The sequence below is a fragment of the Panthera leo genome, chromosome B1 (assembly GCF_018350215.1).
Source record: "Panthera leo isolate Ple1 chromosome B1, P.leo_Ple1_pat1.1, whole genome shotgun sequence".
Taxonomy (NCBI): domain Eukaryota; kingdom Metazoa; phylum Chordata; class Mammalia; order Carnivora; family Felidae; genus Panthera; species Panthera leo.
This window is the reverse complement of record NC_056682.1, coordinates 15,997,864-16,015,269: the sequence shown is the minus strand read 5'-3', so window position 1 is coordinate 16,015,269 and position 17,406 is coordinate 15,997,864. Positions and strand designations below refer to the sequence as shown.

The 17,406-nt window shown below is 45.7% G+C and overlaps 1 protein-coding gene across 1 annotated transcript; it reads right to left on the bottom strand.

The window, feature by feature from the left end:
- Nucleotides 1-2,692: 2,692 nt before the first annotated feature.
- SLC25A4 (solute carrier family 25 member 4) lies at nucleotides 2,693-6,684 on the bottom strand. Its single transcript, XM_042934302.1, has 4 exons — nucleotides 6,452-6,684; nucleotides 4,637-5,123; nucleotides 3,977-4,117; nucleotides 2,693-3,141 (listed from the first exon to the last, which is right to left on the bottom strand). Exons 1-4 carry the CDS (start codon nucleotides 6,560-6,562, stop codon nucleotides 2,984-2,986), a joined length of 897 nt encoding a protein of 298 aa, XP_042790236.1. The 5' UTR covers nucleotides 6,563-6,684; the 3' UTR covers nucleotides 2,693-2,983.
- Between the last annotated feature and the right edge of the window lie 10,722 nt (nucleotides 6,685-17,406).

Here is a 17,406-nt window from a genome sequence, read left to right as displayed (position 1 = left end):
AGTATGACAGCTGAAACTAGAGGGCAGATCCTATCTGGCCTTGTTTGACCCGTTTTTCGCCACTCGGTGCATACCCAAGAATGAACACAGAGAGGTTAGAAATAGAATTTTAAGAGGAGGCCAGTTTGCAAATACATGATCTTTGATGAGGGTCAACTGTACTTTATCATGGATTGATTAAAAACTGACACTCAAGAGAAACAAAACTTTTAAAAGGAATTCATGGCATGAACTTTGTAAAAATGTATTTTTAAAGACTTGAAAATTGAATGTAAGGCAGCCAGAAATTTCCATACATTATATGCCCCCACATGCTTGTCCCCTTGCTATACATGTTGAGGATTCCCCCAAACTGGAGGACTTGCCCTTCCCCAGATATTGTTGGTTCTTTGTCTGTGGGTTTTAGGTGCATGTTTTCCTCATTCTTGCATTCAACAAACACTAAACAGTGTCTGTTCCCAGGCACCCTTCGGGGCTCCAGGCACATGGCAGAGAAAAAAATAAAGATCACTGCCCTTGGAGAGCTTCCATTCCCTCCTAGCCCTGCACGTAGTAGGTGTTTGTAAATTTTGCCTCAGCACAAGCCGTGCTGCGTTATTTTATACAAAGTAAAATGGAAAGGAAACAGTTGAGATTTAAACACAGAACAGTTGAGGCAAGTTTGTAAATGTTACCATCATGGGCTAACCTCTGTCATCTTCCATGGTTTTTCTCCTAGACTCAAATATAAAATAAGGTGGCTAAAAAGAAGATGCCTATAGGTGAGCCTGTAAAGGAGAAAATACATTAAAAAGGAAAAGTGCTTTTTTTTTGGCACTGGGGCGTGGGTGGTAGGTAAAAGGAGGGCTGCATTTAGGGAGGAAGTTTTGCAGGAAAGGGGGCTAGTAAGAAATTCCTGGGGGCAGGACACTCAATTCTGAGTTGTTAGTTTAATGTAAACCCTTTTCATCTTCTCAGACTTTCAAGTGTGACAGCTTTGCCCAGTGACAGTGCAGTGAGAGGATTTGTAAAGACAGGATGTCCCCAACCAGATGACAGCAATTCTGACAGAGGCTTAGTTCTGGGAGTTCCTGGTGAATGGAGTAGCTGGAAGGAGGAACTGAGTCAGCGTGCTCTGGCTCTTCTCTTTAAGCAGATCTCCTTTCCCCCAGGGCAGTAGAGAGAACTTTGGCAAAAAAAGAGGGGGGAGGGGGGCGGAGCTGACATCTGGGTCACGTGCTGAAGGCAGATAACGTGTTACTATTTAATAAATGGGATTCCTCTTCTCCATTTCCCGTCCCATGCCAGGGAGGACCCAGTTAAAGACTGGAAAACAATTTCAGTCCTTGGTTGGTCTATGAAGACTCACCGATCATTCCTTGCTTTCAGTTCCCAGCTGTGTTTCATGGCTCCTCTGTCACCTATTCTTAGGTTTCAAAATACTGCAAGGGCTGCTGGCCTTACTTGAAGATAACACTCCACAAAAGTATCTGCCCTACTAGCCTGGCCTGATCAGCACCAGAATTTGGACCATTCATATCCTAAGGGTGAAAACAACATGAGGATAACGTATCCAGAAGGCCCCTAACGCTACATGTTTGTGACCTGGCCTTGAAATGGGATCGAGAGACTTTCTTTGTAGTTCCTTAGCCTGTTTCCATCGGCATAGATATCCACTACATTAGGACAGATGTAACCTTGGCTACCGTGGCAAAACAAGCAGTGAGTTTTTCTCCTTGGGAGGGAAGAGTGAGTAGGCACAAGAGCTTGGGAAGGAGGGTAAAGAACAGAAGGTGCAGAGGCGCACCCCCCTCAAACCACCCCCCAGGAAAGATACACGGGACGTGTGCCTGCCTTCCAAGCTTGGCCTAGGACGCAGGGACTGGTTTCCAACGAATGGCTAACAAGCTAGAGCTGCATCAACTATTTGGACTTCAGAACCAAAAGTACTTTCCAACTGGAAATTGTCCTGACTTTTCTCTTGCTCACCAATTTATGAGAGTCAAATGCAAAACTGTCTTTGCCTCCAGGTCTTGCTAAGTTGTCACAGAGAAGACTGCTGGCGGGTCCTTTCTATACCCGTGTATCTAACTCTAGCTGTTTTCTTTCAGGCCCACATCTCCTGCCACTCCCCACATTTCATCTGCCCCCTTCTAGTCCTACTCAACCAAGATTATAGTAGGCATTACATTATTTAGTAATGGCCATTTCACTCCTCTCCCTACCCGCATTTAAGCTGCTTTCAGAATGAATTCCCGTCTTCCACAGAGCCTAACAGGTATTAAATACTAACCTGTTAACTGACTCTCAATGAATGGTGTCCGCTTGTGAGACTGAAGCATCACCGTTCTCTAAAGGCACTAAGACAGAACATTCCCTCATCTCACAAAATTCTTGAAACTGCTCAGTGTACCCTCAGAGTCCCCGCAAATTGCACGAAAGCACATAAAATAAGGTGGGATTACGAAAGCTATGATCCATGCCACCATGTTGGAGCCTCAAGCACCATGGTATGAGGTAAGACAGAAAGTGCATAAACGTAAAGTGTGAAAGCCCAACTTGAAGCATTGTAGGTACTCACAAGATACACAGTATGATATCTGACATTCAGAAGCTGGGCCACAGAGTTACAAATGAGTCCTGCTAGAAGATCTGCATTGCTGGTCTTATTTTTAAATCCACACAGCAGTTAGTAAGAACTCAGTAAAACAAGGTGTGTTAAGTGGTCTTTATTGGGGTGTCACATTAGGTTATCTTCTTCATTATCAGTTCTTCAGTTAATTGTACAAGTATGATAAGTTATTTCATATCTGACGTGGGAATTTAAATGTAAAATAAATACAAAATACATCTGTGGTTTAATGAACACTCAATGAAGCATTTTTTTCTGAGGTATTCCTTTCAGTCTGGTTTTATCCCAGATCTATCTTTTTTACTTCCCATAGGAAAAGTCTATTAAACCACACAATGGATCTGGAACCAATGAACTTGAGTTTTGATTACATTAGACGTATTTTTTGATCTCATCATACAATACCAATACGAAAGCTCCGCCCATGCCTCTCAACACATTGGACCAGGCACCTTTGAAGAAAGCCTTGGCTCCTTCATCTTTTGCAATCTTCCTCCAGCAGTCCACCGTCCCAGTGTACATAATATCCGCTGTGGAAACAAATGTCGGTAAGGGCTCCAGAATTCTGGAGGAAAGAGGCTTTTCCTCTGAAAGACATCTGCAGTTAGAAAAGTCAGTCACTTCAGCTCTAGGCATCCTGCTAAACACCCCCTTCCTTGCATAACTAGCAGGCAGCATCTTTTGTCAAGCCCACTCCTTCAAACCAAGATCAAGTGAAGAACTGGGGCGGTTAACCAGCTCACCCACACGTGGCCAAGCTGTACAATCAGGGCATCGGGTGGAGCGGGAAGTATTAAGCTAGACGGTCCCCTTTTTTATGGGTGAGAAAACAGGTGGAGTCTCAGATTCTGCTGCCCAAGAGGACACCGTTAAAAGAGACACAGCTATTAAGCTGAACCATATGGCACTAAGGTTTGACTTTTTGACCTCAAAAATGGCAATTTCCTATGTTTCGATCTATGGCAGCCAAAACCGCTCCAGGCCATCTCACCCAACAAAAACATCCTCTCCCACTAACACCTATAGTAGCAAGATGACAGAAGCAAGAATTATTTTGAAATAAACGAATTAATTCATTTTCTGTGTTTCTGTACCCAGGCCCTAAGGGAAAAGGGCCTAAGGCCTCTATAATACTAGTCGAGTCACATCTCGACATCTCATTTTTGATGTTCTTATCCCTTTGATAGAAGCAAATTCTCTTCTCTAAAGGACCAGCTGACCGTGCGAGGGGGGACTGATCGTAAGCTTTCTTTCCTAAGTCCTTATCACATCATTTTAACAAGGAGAATAGTGAAGACTGGAAGGAGCACTGACTGGTGTTCTCCTTGGGCAGAGAAATAAGAGACCCACAGGTGTCAAGCTTACCCCCTTTCCGGCCAGACTGCATCATCATCCTACGGCGGACAGTGTCAAAGGGGTAGGACACCAGCCCCGCGACCGCTGTCACGCTCTGGGCAATCATCCAGCTCACAATAATGTGCACATTCTTGGGGTCAGGCAACATCCCTGTGTGCAGAGGCAAGAAGCCAAATGGCTATGAAGTGATTTCTCTCAGCAGCTCAGCAAAAAGCAGGAAGGGATGGAGAAGAGGCTACCATGCCTCCAACTCCATGCCCTACCCTTCTGGAAGGACCTGACCTTTGTGGGGCGCCTCACAAATAACCAGGCAGCCAGCCAAAGCTGGGGGCTGCCCTCGGGATCCAGGGAACCCCGAGTTCTGCCCAAGGAACAGGGCATGTGAAGGAGGTCCCCGAGTTCCAAGTCGTGAGTGACAGAGCTGTGGCAAGGGGGAAGCAGGCTCCCCTTCTCCCTGAGTAACTCCAGGCCAGAGTTTATTTCAGTAGAGGACAAGGAGAGCCCTTTAGCCATTTATCCACACCGTACCACCTCATTCAGAAGCTTCAGTTTAGCCCAGGGGCTAGGGGAGAAAAAACCCAAGATTAATAAATAGAAGGTCCTCTGTGAGTGACAGACCCCTAGGGACCTTCCTCCTCCCCACTCCGCACCCCGAGGCCCCTCTCTCACCCTTGGCAGTATCATAAACTCCAAAGTAGGCAGCTCTGTAGATAATGATGCCCTGGACAGAGACGCTGAAACCCTGGTAGAGACCCTTCAGGCCATCAGACTTGAAGATCTTGGTGAGACAGTCGCCCAGACCACTGAACTCACGCTGGGCAGCACCCTTGCCCACGTCGGCAGCCAACCTGGTCCTAGCAAAGTCCAGTGGGTAGACAAAGCAGAGGGAGGTGGCCCCAGCTGCCCCACCGGAAGCCAGGTTACCAGCAAAGTAGCGCCAGAATTGCTTATGCCGGTCCACGCCCCCCAGGAAGATCTGCTTGTACTTGTCCTTGAAGGCGAAGTTGAGAGCTTGGGTGGGGAAGTAACGGATCACGTTGGCCAGGTTACCCCTCCAGAAGGAGAGAAAGCCCTGCTCCTTGGGGATTCTCACCACACAATCAATGATCCCTTTGTACTGCTTCTCAGCACTGATCTGTTTGCTGGCATGCTGGACCTGTGGGGGGAGGAGAGGGGAGGGCGGAAGGAATTGGGTGAGGACGGCCAGAGCAGGGGGCAAGGGGGGGGGGGCGGAATGGAAAGAGGATAGGAGGAAAATGAATGCTTACCACTCCCTGATTTTCTTTCTTAAATAAATGGGGAAATCAGATATCAAGTCCAAATAAATATGTCGGCTAGTTGGATAACAAGCCAAAAAAATCCAATATTGCCCCACTTATCAGGGCATTTGAGAGAAACGGTTCTTCCCCAAATAAACTGAAAATATTTCATTGTAAACAGAGTCATGTATGCACTACATTTTCCCTAGGTTCCAGAACTGTATTGGGGGCTCAAAGGGAGGTAAAGGGCCCTGCCCTAAAGGGCCCCTGCTCTAATTTAACAGACAGGATGGGCAGGAGCTAATGATTCTTCAATTTCACGGAGTCTCCCTGGAGACCAGGATCTCTGAGTACTAGATGCTCTAACAGAAGAAGGAGAATAAATCCACCAGATATTAGAGCGTGAAAAATTTCAAGCAGATTATGCAAGTAACTAATTATTGAGGGGTCTGTTGCTGTTTGCAAGTGAGCAATTTGTTGGGGTTTTTCTTTATGATAATTTTGACTCCCGAACTGAGGAGGCCCAGTTTCTCATTGAGGGGCCCTTGCCTTCGGGGCAAGTAGAGAAAAACACGATGGAGATGATGATAAACCAGAGATCAGGCTGCAGAGGAAAAGATTTGGGGACAGGGTAAGACAATCTGAATTTACTCTAAAAACTGCTACTTAATCTGTCAAAACCTGTTTCTTCCGCTGCGAAACCGGGGAGAAAATTCCTTACAGAGGTTATGCAAAGATAAATAATATATATGTCAGCCTACAGCGTTAGTGCGTGGGTCACAGTAAGCTGGCTTTTGAGTAACAATTATTTTGAGGTTTTTATTGTAGACGGTGGATGCACGGGGGAAAAGGTGCAACGAACACTGAAAATCAAAAGGTGAGGCCGACCTATGAGGCCTAAGCGGAGCGTCAGTGCCGTCCCAGGAGCAGGATCTGGCTGGCGGTAACCCACTCGGGGTGGCTTTCCATATATAGACACCCGAACGCAGGGCGCCACCCGACACCAGGAATCTGCTACTGACGCTGGACCTGTCTCTACGCAGAGGGCACCTTCCCCTTCCAGTAGGCCGGGCGGCGGGGCCTGTGGCCTAGCACAGATTTGCGGCGGCCGGCCCGGTCCCCGCGCCCGCGCGCCCCCGCGCCGCTGCAGCTCGCCCGCGCCCCGCGCGCCCCGCCGGGCCCGCACCAGGCTGGCCGCGCCGCGCCGCGCCCGCGCCGTCCTTACCTGCAGCAGCAGTTTGACCCTCTCGATTGGGGCGACCGCGGTCTTGGACACGGCAGCGGCGACGCCGCCGGCCAGGAAATCCTTCAGGAAGCTCAAGGCGTGATCAGTCATGGTGACAGCCGGGCGCACACAGCCTCCGGGAGCCGCGCTCGCGCTCTCGCCTCCGCCCGGCCAGGCACGGCCGCCCGCTCTCCGTCCCTTGGCGACGCGAAGGGGCCGCTCGCGTCGCCCCGCAGCCCTCCTTATATCCCCCGCCCAGTCTCTCGCGAGAGGAGGAGGGACCCCGGGGCCGTGCGCGCCGTGCGCATTGGCTGGGCAGGTGCCTGGACACCCCCTCGCCGTCCCCCTCCTCGGCAGAGGGCAACCGGGGCGAAGGCGCTTCCGGGAGGCAGGGGTGGGCCGGGGGCTGTGCCTTCGGCTTGGGACGTTTAAAGGGCAAATTCATGTTATCTGTCCCGGCGAGCGGAGGGAACACCGTGTCTCCGCAGCATGTGGGCCGCTGTATTTATAGCACAAGGAGGCTTAGGCTGGGGCCGACCTGGGGACCGACGCCTCCAGCAGGGCTTGCTTTAACCTCGGGCCTGCACGGGACCCCCTCCTGGCCAAGGGATTTCAGGCTGGGTTTTTTTTCCCCCCCCTTCCTCCTAACGGTTTCCCTCACCAGGCTCACTGCTTGGATTTGGGCCCCTTCGGAGTTGCGTGCTCTCGAAAATAAATCAAGATCCTCCAAAATAAATGCTAACGTCGCTTGATGCTGTGATTACCTCATAATCTGGCAACCTGCCGAATCCCCTCTTCCCTCCATTCAGTCATTCAGTCATTGATCCTACCATGAAATACTTACGTCCTGGCATTCAATGCCACCAGGAAAGGTCGAGTGCAGGGGGGACTCCAAGAACGGGGGGCCTTACAGGACACTTCTTTTGAAAATCCCTTAAGGGCTTAATGTGCTGTTTTGCTGTCAACGGAATCTCAGGACATTTTCTGGGCAGAATGTTCTCAGGCAGCTGTCGGCTTCTGGAGGGTCACTGCTGTTAGCCTTTCCATTGGAGTTGCTGGGTGAGTGTGGTATCGAGTCAGAGAAGGTCGAATCCTTGACTGTATTTGCCCCCTTTTTAATAGGCACCTGGGACATATGCTCTCTAGTCTTAGGAAACTGATTGCAACTTCGTGTCGGGTTGTTGGTTTTTTTTTTAATGTATTACTATGAACTTTGATTTTCCTACTTTTTTTTTTTTGTAGGCCATTCATATAATCATGCAGGTTTTCAAATACAGCTGTTCCTTCCCCTAGAATGATTGCGATTGGCTTTTAACTGTAAATGCCCCACTCAGGTTTCTTCCCATGTTTGTACATTTGACAAAGTTTATGCATTTTTTCATAAGCTTGCTGATGAATGCAGACCTCATGTTAGGTGATTGAACTCAGCTGTGTGACGCCCTGGGTATGGAAACTTCGGCAGAGAGAGGTCACTGGTTGGGTGCCGGGACCACAAAGGGTATGCATTTATCTGAGGTCGGGCAGGCAAGAGTCCAGAAATCTAGGTGAGCAGTATGAAGGCTAGCCAATGCACGCTTACCAAGGTCAGAGCAGGCAGAAGGTTAAGAATTCAGCATAAACGGAAAAGCCATTTATGCATTCATTCAACAGTCACGAGCATTTATCGTGTACCAGGAACAAAGTTTGGCCCTGTGCATTCGCTATGAGATGGTTCAGTCTCCCAAGAAACTAACAGTTTAGCAGTGGACATATTTATCCCTTGTTGAGCTTTATTTGGTACAGCTTCACAGATTTTCATGGATCAACAAAATGCACGATAGTGTACTGGGTTCCATTCTGCTAACATTGAGCAGTTGCCTAAACCATTTTCCTTATGCGTTAGAGATGTTTCTTATTTTCACTATGAAAAATAATGCTGTTACATACTTGCACAAAGTTCATTTTCCCCTTTGTGATTTTTCCTTCTCTTTTCTCTTTCCTAAAGTGGAACAGATTAAATGCCTTAAAAGATTTTTAGCTCTTGCTACATACTGAGAAGTTGCTCTTCAGAAATAATGCAGCCCGCCGGCAGGGTCAATGGGTTATGGATCCTCCGCCAACACCGTCTTAAAAAAAAAAAGGCATCTTTTAGTTATTTGTGCCATTTAATTAGTTCTAATTTGCACATCTTTGCTATGGAACTGCACATACTCCATGTGATTCCATTTAGTTTGTCAGGGTTTTCCTTTTGTATAAATTTTTTTTAATTAAAAACTTTTTAACCTTTTTTTTTTACTTTGTTTATTTATTTATTTTTTAATTTACATCCAAGTTAGTTAACATGCAGTGCAATACTGATCTCAGCAGTAGATTCCATAATGCCCCTTACCCATTTAGCCCATCCCCCCTCCCACACCCCCTCCAGGAACCCTCTGTTTGTTCTCCATATTTATGAGTCTCTTATGCTTTGGTCCCGCTCCCTGTTTTTATATTATTTTTGCTTCCCTTTTTTTGTAAATTTTTAATCTTCGGTGACTGCCTATGGCGTGAAAGCAGAGTATGTATCTGTATTTATAATTCTTTATATATTTGGAGCAATAAATATGTGTTGAGCAGTGTTCATTTTGTTTTCTTTTGATACTTAAAAAAAAATTGTTTTAATGTTTATTTTTGAGAGAGAGAGACAGAGGGTGAGCAGGGGAGGGGCTGAGAGAGAGGGAGACACAGAATCCCAAGCAGGCTGCAGGCTCTGAGCTGTCAGCACAGAGCCCTCCATGGAGCTTGAACCCATGAACTGTGAGATCGTGACATCCAACGTCGGATGCTTAACCGACTGAGCCACCCAGGCGCTTTGATTTACTTTTTTTTCTTTTGATACTTTTTATTACATTGATCTAACAGTGCTATATATTTAAATACAAGCAGATCCCTGTTACAATGATATACTTCATGTTCTGATATAAATGTATCTCTTTCGCAGATTAGTCTATCTGTCCTACTAGCCTATTTCCTTCTACTTCTTTTGATCTCATCTCATACTGTACCATTCTCGGGTATCCCAACACTAAATCTTAAGTAGATATCTCCTTTTCTCCATTATTTGTCTTAGATTACTAATGCTAGTTTGTCATATATGAAGTTCTTAAGTAGTTTTAATGAATGAAATCACCACATCGTGACTTATTTATTTGATCACCGATCTTCAAAAAAATAAGACAACTTATATGTGATTCTACAACCACTTAAAAAACAGAAAGTTTTGTCTGCCTATATGTCTGGATTTGTCTTTCCTCTCAAGGTATTCAATTATTTAAATATCACTAGACAATTTTTAATAGATATTAAAATGAAATATTAACATATTCACTCAGGAAGTATTATCATCTTTTTACACTTGATTTTACTAGTCACAGTTTTTTATGTTTTCTAAATGGAAGGTATCACATTTCTCCTTGGCTTCTGTCCAATTATCCCGTCGTGTCAGGTGACCTATAGCTGGAATCCTTGACAAGAGGTTTTCCACGGAAATTCCTACACTGTCCTCTCCCTCCACGGGCTTTCTCAGAAAAGAGAGGCCTCAGATGTCCTCAGGAGCATGAGCTGCCCGCGATCACAAGATCAATGTATCACTTACACGGGCAGGGCAGAGAATGGCACCCAGCAGAACATGTGTCCACCTGCCAGTCCCAACACTCTGTGGCTTTCTGCCAGCATGAGAATGGCCAGGGTATCTAGGAGATAAGAGAGACAACTCTGCCTTCAAATGTGCCATAGAGTCCTGGAGGCTGGCGGTGGGGGGACAGGGCTATAGAGAAATGAGAGCAAGGTATTGAGCCAGTCTCTTTTGAATTTGAATTTGAATTTTTAAATTCATGTTTATTTATTTTATTTTGAGAGATAGAGAGAGAGTGAGCATGAGCAGGGGAGGGGCAGAGAGAGAAAGAGAGAGAGAGAGGGATAGAGAGAATCCCAAGCAGGCTCTGCACCATAAGCACAGAGCCCCCCGTGGAGCTCGATCTCACGAACTGTGAGATCATAACCTGTGCCAAAATCAGGAGTTGGAAGCTTAACCAACTGAGCCACCCAGGTGCCCCATCTTTTTGGCTTTTTTTTAGTGGAAACTTTAAGGAATCTTTGATATTTTACCAGACTTGGAATAGAGAACGGGAGCTGCTAAAGAGGAAAAGGTACAGGAAATAAAGAAAAACACTTAAGGGTTTGCTGATCGTGGTGATAATGCAATGCCCGTGTGTAGGTATATATCTAAAACTGTTAATAATTAGTACATACCATTACTATTTGTTAATGGTAAATTTCCCCATTAAGCAAAGAGGAATTAATTCTGAGAACTTATTGTTTTGATGGCATAAGACCACATATAAATTTCTGAATTTCACTCAAAAGTATTCACACTGATGCATTGCTTCCAAAAAGGCAAAAGAAAAGAAATGCAATATTTCTCTGCCATTCTTGCTCATTAGCTTATCAAGTGAGAACAATGCCTTAATTAACAAATCCTTTATAACCAGGTGCCATTAGAGTAAAGTCCTTATCAAAGCACACACACACACACACACACACACACACCACATACCTTTGTAAGTAGTGGGTATTCCTACAAAATGCTTCAACTACTAGTCCCTATTGTAGCTAATGCCAGGGAAAATTATGAAACTACAAAATGTGTCTTTTTTTTTTTTTTAACCCACTGTTCATTCTAGAAGCTTTTTACCCTTTAGTGGTCCACTCGTTAGGGTATGCGTTTTCCTCCTACTCTCCCACACCAAAATAGAAATGATCGGAACCATTAGCACCCAATTGATTCACTCATTCATTTACTTTTTTTCTTTTTTCATCTCTCAACAAACGTTATCGGATCCTCACTTCAGACACCCAAAACTTTGTAGGGTACTGGTGATATGAAAATCAGAAAGGTAAGAGTGTGGTGTCTACAAGGCCATTCCAGTGCAGGGGGTGACAGGGTCCAACGAGGGCTCCGGTTGTCTTCCCAGGTGAATAACTTTCAATGTGGCACCTCAGAGTTTGTGTTTTTAACGGCGTATGAATGCTTCTGAAACAAAAAAGCTTTGTTAGAAAGATTTTAGGCACCATTATTTAAAGGCTATGATTTCTGGGGGCAGAGGAGCCCCTGAATCATAAAATAAGTAAATGGTCAGAGGGACTTGTTTTCCTGGAAAGCCCTTATCCCTGGAGAGTTCGCTCACTGGGCTGCCGGAGGCAGGGGAGCCTGGCACCCCACTCCCCAACTAACACAGGCAGATCCCCTCCTTCCTAAAGAAAATTCCATAACTTCTCTCCCATTCATAATCTTAGCACCCCTCCTTACTTTCTCCAAGACTCCAACAAGCATATTCGGTATTTTATGGCGCAAGTAAGCTTAATTGTCTGGATAGTAATAACGCCTCCGACTATAAGTATCTATCTACCTTCCATGTGGACACTTCTCGTTTCGGACTTGCATTCTCTGTGAATAAAGCCATTATTCACTGGGAGTTGCCTTGATTGATTTTTAAGTACGTCTTGAACTGGCTTCCCTAGTAGTTAGTGTTTCATACAACCTACCAACTGTGTTTTTTAAAAGTTTTTGTTTGAGTAACCTCCACACCCAACGTGGGGCTTGAATTCGTGACTCCAAGATCAAGAGTCGCTCACTATTCCTACAGAGTCAGCCAGGCACCTCCCCCCACCCCCCCTTACAAATCATTTTTTTTTAATTTTTTTTTTTAACGTTTATTTATTTTTGGGACAGAGAGAGACAGAGCATGAACGGGGGAGGGGCAGAGAGAGAGGGAGACACAGAATCGGAAGCAGGCTCCAGGCTCCGAGCCATCAGCCCAGAGCGGAACGCGGGGCTCGAACTCACGAATCGCGAGATCGTGACCTGAGCTGAAGTCGGACTCTTAACCGACTGAGTCACCCAGGCACCCCCGACAAATCATTTTTAAAAACATTTCAGTGAATTCTGTAAGTCTGTCTCTGACCTGTATACTAAAATGGCATGCCATCTTTTTTATGATTTAGGGGCTCATCTGCTTTCACTTCATCAACAGGACAATCCCTGTTACTATTAAAATCAATGTTATCAGAGAGGCCATTTTTGCTCTGTACTGTTGAATAACAATATTTTGCTATTTTAACGCATAAGGGTTTTCCCCCCTATATGCTTCTTTTAGCCCATGACCCTTTTCTCATGCAGATAGATAGATATTCTGTGTTGTTGCCTCAGAAAAAAGAAAACACTCAGAAAGCAGAGAGAAAATAAAAACAATTCTTGGCATTAGAATTTCCAAAAGAAGAGAAAGATTTCAAGTATGAACAGTAGATTTGGGAGAATACCTAAAGGAAAGTGAATTTTCCTGCCCACCCCATCCTTCTAAAGAGTATATCAAATTTTCCCAAGCCTGGGGAGAAAGGAGGTTATGTTAGAGAGGAAGCAAGGACCAAGATGTTAGTGGGGGTCCTTGAGAAACAGGGGCTCTGTACTCTCCCCCGCAGCTCAGAGAGGCAGCAAGAAGCAGGAGAGAAAAGGCCGGGGGATGTTTTAGTACGCACGTCTATCCAAGTAGCGTAAGGGAGGAGGTGAACAAATCCCAGCCCCTAGCAGTCGGTTAAGCGTCCGACTTCGGCTCAGGTCATGACCTCGAGGTCCGTGAGTTCCAGCCCCGCATCGGGCTCTGTGCTGATGGCTCAGAGCCTGGAGCCTGTTTCCGATTCTGTGTCTCCCTCTTTCTCTGACCCTCCCCCGTTCATGCTCTGTCTCTCTCTGTCTCAAAATTAAATAAACATTAAAAAAAAAAAATTATACAAATCCCAGCCCCTGTAGGTTAGTCTCCCAGTGTGAAGGGCCCCAGATAGCCCCCATGAAGTTTCTCCTGCCCCAGGAGGTGTGGGAGCAGCAGAATAACATTTTGTACCCAAGGACAACAAGGTTAGCTGAAAACAAGCCAGACCTGAAGAGCTTCATGGTTGGAAATGAGGCAAATGTCGAGTGACCTTGATGGAGCAGTGACTGAAGACCAGAGGCGATAAGGACCTGGCCTCTGATGCCAGCATGGATAGGTGAAGATCAGACCATATGCTCCCCCCTTCCTACCCTTAGTACTCCAGAAATCCCTGGAATTTAGATGTAAATCATTGCAAAAAGGGGAGAGAGAAGGGGACCCCAATTGTTTTCACCACTTGGCAGTATGGAGTCTCTTAATAGAGATTAAGTTGCCTCATACAGTTGAGTTTCTAGGCCAGTATTTGTATTTGCTATAGTATTTTCTCAGTTTTAAAAGAAAATATATTGAAGACATATCACAATTTTGGAAATTCTTTACTGTTGCTTGTTCCATCAAGCACATTTATTTAAGAAGGAGATACAGACTTAATTGACAGAAAGTGAGAGAGAGAGAGAATGGCGGTGGAGGGACTTCAGGGCTAGAACTATAGTTATAGAAAACTACAGTTCTCCTTTTGAAGTTCTATGAAACTCCAGCTTATGCATTATTTAAATGGCTAAACTAAATAGGTACAACTTACTCTTGGAGCATATATGTTCCATGATACCGTCAACATAATAGTTGTTCCGTAAATGCTGTTGAATGAATAAGAAATGATGTGCCTCGATTTCTAGTGCAATAGTTCTCAACTTTTGCAGAAGCGGAGCACATGTAACCCGCCATAATTTTTGTGGAGCACTATGAAATATAGGCATATGGAATTTCATCATATAAAGTAGGAGTAATTATACTAGCAGAAATATGATTGTAATAATGGTCTGCCATATAAAACTCACAGCCACTTTAATAGTTGGCTTATCAATCTCTCCTTGTAGCTCTAGCAAATTTTCGTTTACATATTTTAGGCTTTAATTTTAAAGGAATACAAGATTTGAATTGTTATACTTTCCTGGTATATTTAACTTTTTATCATTAAGTTGTGGTCCTTTTTATCTGCAGTGATGTTTTTGCCTTAAAGTCTTTTCCCTCTAAAGGAACAGGGCAATACCTGCTGTCATTTGGTCTGCATTTTCCTAGTTTATCTTTTTCTAACCCTTTACTCTGAGTTCAGAGTATTTTATTTATTTCAGAGTTCTGTGTGTTTTATGTTCCCTGTAAAGTTCTATATGTTATTTTTTTCCTTAAAAAACAAAGTTAATACTTTTATTCTTTTAGCTAGAGAGTTTGGATCCATTTCCACTTATCATGACAACTGATATGTTTTAAATTTTATATTGAAGTAATTGTAGATTCAAAGGAAGTTGCAAAGAAACTAGTATTCATATTTAAAATTTTTATTTCTGTCACTTTATTTTATGCTTTCTATTCGTCTTCCTTCTGAACGCTTTTGAAAGTCAACATTTACATTACTTACTTTCCATGACTATCCTACATCAACCATTTTATGTGTTTCTGAGTTACTTATTAAGGTATTCATAACACCATCATTGTTATTAATTACTTGGGGTGGCTATTATTTTGTCAGGTTTCAAGATTGCCAAGCTTCCTTTCTTAGCTTATTTTGGCACTGGGCGTCTCTTGGGACCATGAGGCAGGTTATTCACTGCTATGGGAAGCACTAAAGTCAAGGTGACAAGGAATTGACCCAGCCATCAAATACCCATAGCTTGCCATGGAGAAGTTGTGCTCTGGGATAAAATGATTGAATTTCATAACATTTTTCAACGTGGCCACTAGGGGGAGATCACATGTAGCTATTCTCAAAAGAGTACCTATTCGAGGTCTCCAATTTTTACTAAAAACCTGTCAATAGTTCACTAAGGAGAAACTAAGGGGAAAAAAACCCTCCCTACTTTTAAAAAGGCATGCAAGTGAAGTCTCAAAATAGTAGGCAAAAATAATGAAGTCAAAGCAGTGACTGTCATACGGGAAAAGAAAGCAAGACCCAAGTACGTGCCTGCCAGAAGAAATGCACTGTGCACACAGGATACAAATAGGTTAAAAAATAAAAAGATAGGGAAAGGTGTAACAGAGAGAGTGTTATCAGGAATGAAAAAGATCATTTTATAAGGAGAAAGGGGTTGGTGTCTCAAGAGGACATAACAATTCTGTATGTTTAAACACAGAGCTTGGGGCGCCTGGGTGGCTCAGTCTGTTGGGCGGCTGACTCCGGCTCAGGTCATGATCTCACGGTCCGTGAGTTCGAGCCCCGCGTCGGGCTCTGTGCTGACAGCTCAGAGCCTGGAGCCTGCTTCGGATTCTGTGTCTCCCTCTCTCTCTGACCCTCCCCCGTTCATGCTCTGTCTCTCTCTGTCTCAAAAATAAATAAACGTAAAAAAAAAAAAAAAAAAATTTAAACACAGAGCTTGAAGATACATGAAACAAAAATTGATATAATTGCAAGGAGAAATAGATAAATCCACAATTAGGGTTTGGGAATCCAACATCTCTGTATTCATTTCCTAGGGCTGCTGTAACACATTTCCACAAACTGGGTGTTTTAACACAGCAGAACTTTATTCTCTCACAGTTCTGGAAGCTAAAAATCCAATATTAAGGTTTAGCAGAATAAAAGATCAGTGTGCAAAAATTAACTGTATTTCTTTTTTTTTTTTTTTTTAATTCTTAAGTGTTTATTTATCTCTGAGAGGGAGAGAGACAGAGAGACAGAGAGAGACAGAGTACCAGCAGGGGAGAGGCAGAGAGGGGAGAGGCAGAGAGGGGAGAGGCAGAGAGAAAGAGGGAGATACAGAATCCCAAGCAGGCTCCAGGCTCCGAGCTGTCATCACAGAGCCCGAGCCAGGGCTCCAACGCACAAACCCGGGGACCATGACCTAAGCCGAAGTCGGATGCTCAACCGACTGAGCCACCCAGGCGCCCCAACTGGATTTCTCTCTACTGGCAAAAAACACTTGGAAATTGAATTAAGAAATAACATTTACAATAGCATCAAATTTTTACTAAATTTACAAAAACATGAGATATTTAGGAATAAATTTGACAAAATAGGTCCAATACAACGCTGATCAAAGTCTGCGCAAGCTCTTTGGGGGGCAGAAATTGACAAACGGATTCTAAAATTTACGTGGAAATGCAAAGAACATAGGATGCTAGCAGACTCTCCTGGTAGGGAAAAGATCTCTTTATCCTAATCTTCCGGAAGACGCTGTGTAGACAGGTACACGGTAGTTTTTGTTTTGAGGAAACAGAGACAGCTAGGGGAGGCGGTAGAAAGGGTTTCTGCCTCGGGACCCGCTGCCTAACTCTCCGTCAAGCTTGACTGTTATTTTTCTGATTTATCCAGAGGGGAGCGCAGTGCTTTGTCTTAATACAGAAAGAACGTAGCTACCTGCAGATTCATTCCTTTCTTGCAGGTACCCTCTCCTGCCAGGCCCATTCTTAGGGCTGAGAGAACCCGGACCTCCGTGCGTCGGCAGGCGCCCCAGGCGCAGTCCCCCACCCGGGCCACCGGCCCCGCTGCGCCACCGCGCCCCGGGGCGCGGCGGCGGTCGGTCTCCTCCGCTCAGCCCCGCGCCGCCCGCGTTCGAGGGCTCTTCCCTCGGCTTCCGGAGACGCGCCGCGGGGAGGCCGTGCCGCGTGCCGGGACACAAGTCTCCGGGGACAGTGGCCCAGGCTGCGCGGCTGCGGTGGCGCAGACGAGGGCCCTGGACTCGGGGCGGCGGCGGTCGAGGGCAGGCCGGCAGGGGCGCCGGCTCTGATCAGAGCCCTCTGCATTCTCGGTGCCCCCTTCTCAAGCCGCAGCACCCCCAAACCGCCGCCGCGGCAACCCCGAAAGCGGGGCGCGGCCTCGCGCGGGTCCTCCCGGCCGCCGGGTGGGACCGGGCGCGCCCCCTTCCCGCCGGGGACGGTCTCCCTCCGGCTCCGCGGGGAGAGACGACGTCCCGGGCGAGCCCTCCCGGCGCCTCACCCGCCCCAGAGGCGCCTTCGTTCGCTTTGTGAGTCCGCCGCTCCGAAGGCCTCCCGCCTCCCGCAGACTGAGTTCAGCGACCG